The sequence below is a fragment of the Scomber scombrus genome, chromosome 22 (assembly GCF_963691925.1).
Source record: "Scomber scombrus chromosome 22, fScoSco1.1, whole genome shotgun sequence".
Classification (NCBI taxonomy): Eukaryota; Metazoa; Chordata; class Actinopteri; order Scombriformes; family Scombridae; genus Scomber; species Scomber scombrus.
The window spans coordinates 21,313,022-21,319,360 of NC_084991.1; the positions used below are offsets into that span (position 1 = coordinate 21,313,022).

General features: G+C 38.7%; 1 protein-coding gene across 1 annotated transcript in view; it reads right to left on the bottom strand.

The window, feature by feature from the left end:
- Window positions 1–2,385: 2,385 nt before the first annotated feature.
- Window positions 2,386–6,339, bottom strand: part of rab3ip (RAB3A interacting protein (rabin3)) — a gene marked incomplete at its 5' end in the record, with an annotated part of 7,757 nt that continues 3,803 nt past the window's right edge. Inside the window, 3 exon segments of the mRNA XM_062443944.1 lie at window positions 2,386–2,887; window positions 3,966–4,035; window positions 4,946–5,045. Of these exon segments, the coding sequence (XP_062299928.1) occupies window positions 2,805–2,887; window positions 3,966–4,035; window positions 4,946–5,045 (253 nt within the window).

Below are 6,339 nucleotides of genomic sequence, written 5' to 3' on the forward strand. Positions count from 1 at the left end.
TCAGCTGTTTGAGCAAATAGTTAAGCCCCAATAACTGCACTCAGAACAGAGATTACAGTTGTCATTTCTGTCTGTTATTTAACATATCATTTGTAAATGTTCCCCGATGTAATGTTGCTGATTTGATGGTTAACTACAGTGCAGTCAGATAGTGTTAAAATAATGATCTCTTTACCCCGGCAAATTGGATGTGCTGTTGATGACTGAAGTTAACTGACAGTTACTGACACCTACACACATCTACACATATCTGAACACACACTTACACACATCTGCACACTACACACACCTACACACATCTACACGTATCTGAACACACAACTACACACTTACACATATCTGCACACACCTACACATATCTGAATACACACTTACACATCTGAACACAACTACACACATCTACACATATCTGAACACACACTTACACACATCTGCACACTACACACACCTACACACATCTACACGTATCTGAACACACAACTACACACTTACACACATCTGCACACACCTACACATATCTGAACACACACTTACACATCTGAACACAACTACACATATCTGCACACACTTACACACATCTGCACACACCTACACATATCTGAACACACACACACACACACACACACACACACACACACACACACACACACACACACACACACACACACACACACACACACACACACACACACACACACACACACACACACAGAGAGAGAGACAGAGGCGTGTTTCCAGAGGTATTACTGTTTTTATTTCAGAGTGTCTGAGAGAAAAGGCACTAAACCAAACCGGGAGAGTGACATTGACTTTGAATGACAGAGAGAGAGAGAGAGAGAGATGTAGAGGAGTGGAGTCAAGGTTTAAATTAACACTTATAAAGTTTACAGAACACCAAGCGCACACACACAAACACACACACACACACACACTCTCACACTCACACACTCAGCGTACCTATCTACAGATTTCCTGATTAAATACAGCAGGCTGAAACCAGCAGGAGCGATTTAAAAGGAAAATTCCCCCTCAGTTTATTATATGTCAGTTTAAACGTCACGTCAACGTCAGCATGTTTTCTGCAGCGTTTCGTGATAATGAATCAGTAACGTTAGTGTTTTTTTCTTTTAACCAAACCGAGAACATCCTGAAAAACATCCTGACAACAGAAAAAAAAACGTCATAAACCTCGTTAGAAATTATAAATAAATGTGATTTCTTCAAGCTGAAAGTACTTTTTTTTCACTTCTTCTGATTATCTTTGCATTCAACTGGACTTCATTAGATTGTTAAAAAAAAAAAAAAAGGAAAGAAAAATCACCCAAACGTCTTCAACATAAAGTTTAACATAAAGCTTATATATTTCATTTAGTAAATAAAAAAAGGGAAAATGATTGTTTGGTCATTTTAACGTGAGAGTTTTTTTTACTTTACAACATTACTGAATAATTATAGCTGCAGCAGCAGAGCAGCAGAGCCACTGTTAGGAGAAAAAACTATCAATACATGTTTTAATGTTATGACTTTGAAGAGTAAGTCGTCATTTCAAGAAAAAAAAAGTTGAAATTTGAGAAAATTAAGTCAATATTTTGAGATAAAATTACAATTTTAACAATAATATTTGAGAATTTTTAGCATAGTTTTGATAAAAAGTCAATATTTTGATTTAAAGTTGTAGTTTTGTGAGGAAAAGTTACAATTTCAACGATAAAATTTGAGGATTTTATTATAATTTTGAGGAATAAAGTCAATATTTTGAGAATAAGCTGCAACTTTGACAATAAAGGTTTCAAATATTTCACTGTAAAGTCAAAATCTGAGAAAAAATAAGTAAATATTTCAATGTAAAGTTCAATATTTTGATTGTAATTTCATAAAGAAAGTCAATATTTATAGAATAAAGTTATAATAGTGAAGGGAAAAAAATCTATATTTTTATAGAACAGTCAGTTTTATGATTAAATATAAAGTTGCATTTTCAAAAACTGGAGAATCGTGACAAATATGAGGAAAAAGTTAAATATTTTAAGCCAAAATTGGAGGAAAAGTTGTAATTTAATGATAACAAGTCTTGTTATGTTTCAATCTGTAAAATAAAAAGGTATAAAAAAACTTTATTCATAATTTATTTCAACTCTATTCTTGAAATATGAACATTTACTCTCAAATTCTGACTTTTTGTAGAATTTTGCCTTAAACTTTATATTTCTATGTGATATTTCTCAGTTGAAATTACAGTTTTTTCCTCCTACAGTTGCTCTGATTCTCTGTTGTTGTGATTTTATCCAGTAAAGTGTTTTTTTTTATTAGTAATAACTGAAGAATTTGACTTATTGCAGCCCTGCTACGCGCTAATTTAACTTAAGATTATTATTTTTGTGCGTTTCCTTTAGTAGAAAGTCAAAGATCCTCAGATGAGTTTTTATAAATGCAGACAAACTTCATACTTTAGTTTGTGAGCTCTGTTTTCCAGCAGGAGGAAGAAGAAGAGGAGGAGGAGTGTCACATCTTTTTTTTTTTATACAAGAAAATAAAGAAAAATAATAATCCTGGAATCAAAATGTCAAACAGAAACTCACCAAAAACTTCAGATCAGTAACAAAAAAACCAGACCAGCGATGTCACAGCCTGTCAGTCTTTTTAGTGTTATTCTCTCTCACACACACACACACACACACACAAAAACACACAGGAAAAGAGGAGGTGTTGATGATGAGGAGGAGGAGCAGGAACAGGAGGAAGGGTAGGGGGCGGGGCTTCAGGGGAGAGTCTGCTGTGATTGGAGGAAGGGGGCTGTCCGTCAGTCACAGCTGGTCTTTGTAGTAGCCGAGCTTGGCGAAGGACATTTCTCTACGGAGCTGCATCACCTCCCAGAACATCTGCTCCGCTGAAAACACACAAACACCAACACACATGTTTAAAATATCATGTTTAAGACCAGGTGGGGAGTTCAAGTCCTCTGAAATGATGCCAACGAGGAAGTAACTTAAAACTGCATTCTATCAAAAGGCCACCAGGGGGCGACCGTTTTGGTGTCAAAAGGACTTCCGTCTCTATACAAGTCAATGGAGAATTCACCAACTTCTCACTTGATTTCTAACCTCAGTAAACGTTTTCAAAATGTGTTTATGGTCTCAATCGCTAGTTTAAAGCCTTCTTCAATGCAGTGTGATGTTCATTTGGGACATTTTGGCCTCCCTGATTTTATATGTGACGATAAAGCAGGGTATGCATTAGGGCGTGGCTACGTCGTGATTGACAGGTTGATTGGTTCACAGGTTCAGGAGGGCGCCTCATGCTCCTCCTGATGCCCATATAAGTAGAATCCCTGTTTTTATTTTTCCCAGCATGCACCTGAAATTTTCGAGATGGCGCTGCTCAGATCCGATACTATTGGCCTCCGAGCAGCAGTCCACAAACCAATGGGTGACGTCACGGATGTTACGTCCATTTCTTATATACAGTCTATGATCCGAACGAGTGCCTTTAGGCTACCGTAATTACCGTAGTAGCAGCACAACTAAACTTGCTCAAATTTAGTTGATTTCTTCGTTTTCTTTGATTTTTGTGGCGGTTTTAAATGATGTCTTTATCTGCTGAAATATGATCGGGACTCTGCACAGGTTGTTTTATTTTGTCATTTGGAAGTTTTATTATGCTGATTCTGTGTCTGACTTCCTGTCTGGTGCAATCTGTTCTGTTGAGCTTGAAGCAATTTAGAAACGGCCCCGTCAAAAATAGAACTGCTGCGGATTCAGATGGGGTCAAACTCATTGATTAGAGTAGCAGCGATCAGCTCCGGTGACAGCGGCGTAGCCATTCTGCACCACTGACGGACCCGGTGGAAATCAGCCTTCAGTGACACCTCACTGAAGGCTGAAAGTCTGTCTTCATTCACCCCCCTCAACCTCTGTGTGGTTCGCCTTTAATAAGGAACAAAGGAAACGAGCGTGTTTATAACTCACCATCCTGCTGTTTGACCAGCCCTTGGTGGATGTAGCGAATGTAGGTGAAGAAATTACACACTGCTGTGATCTGAAACAGACAGAGACAGACATGAATGTTACAAACTATTTAACAGTTTATGAGGTTTTTGTTGATCACTACATGAAGCTCCAAAGAGCTCATCACTTGACATCTGCTGGTGTTAATATAATGTTCTCAAGAAGTAGGCAGAAGGAGGATCTGCTTAACATTTCTTCTTCATATCAAGTGATATCTGACACATTTACAGTCATTTTAGCATCAGATTCCCTCTTAGTGTTTCCCTGTTGAGCTGTGGTGGAAGTATAGTAACAAAAAGACTTTGCTACTAAAAACACTGTAACGTTGAAACATAGAAGATGAAGATTTGACTCATTTTCCTCTCCTCTTTCTTTCTTCTTGTTCTGTCTTTCTCCTCCCTTTTTTTCCCTTAATTTTACTTTCATTTTTCTTCATTTCTTTTTTCCCCTTTCTTTCTTCATCTTCTTCCCTCGTTTTCTTCCCTCATTTTCTTTCTTTCTTTCTTTCTTTCTGTCTCTTTAGCGTCCTCCTTTTTCTTTTCCTTTCTTCCTCTTGTTTTTCCTTCTTCCTCTTCTTCTTCATCTTCTCCCCCCTCCTGCTTGTTCTTTCTTCCCCTTCCTTCTTTCTTTGTTTCTTTCCTCATTTCTTCCTCCTTGCTCTCTTTCTTTCCTCTTCCTGTTTGTTTCTTTCTTTCTTTCATTCAGACGGCTGAAGCTTCAGATCAACTTTTAAATACATTTTTGTTGTTTTAAGACAGACTTGAAAAAAGTGTGAAACTGTCCTGCAGGTGTCGCAATGAGAAACAAGACTGTGGACTCCTGAGGTTGTGTATGTGTATGTGTATGTGTGTGTGTGTGTGTGTGTGTGTGTGTGTGTGTGTGTGTGTGTGTGTGTGTGTGTGTGTGTGTGTGTGTGTGTGTGTGTTCGTGTTCATACTCACTCTATATCTACAGTAAGGAGACACGTAGTAATAGTTGGACGAATCTCCGAACTTGATTCTGTGCTTACAGGTTTTGGTCTGACCGCTCAGGGCACATTTTCTATCAGAGGGAGAGAGAGAGAAAAAAAGGAGGAGGGACGGAGAGAGAAAAAGGAGAGAGAGAGGAAGAGAGAGAGAGAGAGACAGAGTGAGAAAGGAGGAGGGAGGGGGGAGAGAGAGAGAAATAGACAGAAAGAGGGAGAGAGAGAGAAAGAGAGAGTAAGAAGGAGGGAGGGGGAGAGAGAGAGACAGAAAAAGGGAGAGAAAGAGAGAGAGGAGAGAGCGAAAGAAGGAGAGAGAGAGAGAGAGAGAGAGAGAGAGAGAGAGAGAGAGAGAGAGAGAGGTGAAGTTATTTAAAGGTTTTTGTTTTGTTTCAACAGGAGGAAAACTTTAATTTTATCCAAAAACGAACAAACTTAAAAGCTAGAGGACTAAAACTCAGACTGGAGGACATGAGGAAGGAACTAGAGCAGGGCTGCACGATATGGACACATCATCGTATCTCCATATCGATACGACGATGATTTCATGCTTGTTTGAAATTTAAAGTGAAAATGAAGCATTCTTCTTAAACACATGTACATCTTTAAGTCAAATGCATCGTTGTGGTGAGAGCTAAATTAAGGTTATAGCTATAAAAAAAAATGTCCTTTAAGCTCATATTGGACTTATTAACCCTCCTGTCGTCCTCCCGGGTCAAATTGACCCCGCCTCTTTTGACTGTTCCCCTTCGTTCTCCACCTCCTTCCCTCTTTCTTTGCTCCTTCCTTCCTTCCTTCCTTCCTCCCTCCCTCCTTACTCCTTTCTTTCCTCCTTTTCTTCCTTCCTTCTCTTTCCTCCATTCCTCTTTTCCTCCCTTCCTCTTTTCCTCCCTCCCTCCTTCCTTCCTCTTTTCCTCCATCCCTCCTTACTCCTTTCCTACCTTCTTTCCTTCCACCCTTCCTTCTCTCCTTACTTCCTTCCTCTTTTCTTCCCTCCCTCCTTACTGCCTTCTTTCCTTCCTTCCTTCCTCTTTTCCTCATCCCTCCTTACTCCTTTCCTTCCTTATTTCCTCCCTTCCTCCTTTCCTTTCCTTCCTTCCCTCTTTTCCTCCATGACTCCTTACTCCTTTCCTTTCCTTCCTTCCTTCCTCCTGTCCTTTCTTGACCTGAGGACAACAGGAGGGTTAAACCAAACAAATCTTTTTCTACATTGTGTTTACTGATCAATAAAATACTTTATTTGATTTACCTTTTGTCATTTATTTATTTATTTCTACCATGACCTGAAAAGTGAGGTTATTATAATTTATATGTGAAATATGGCCAAACCGACTGTGTGTAGTTGTTTTATGTTGCAGGTTGCTGTTTTTCTTT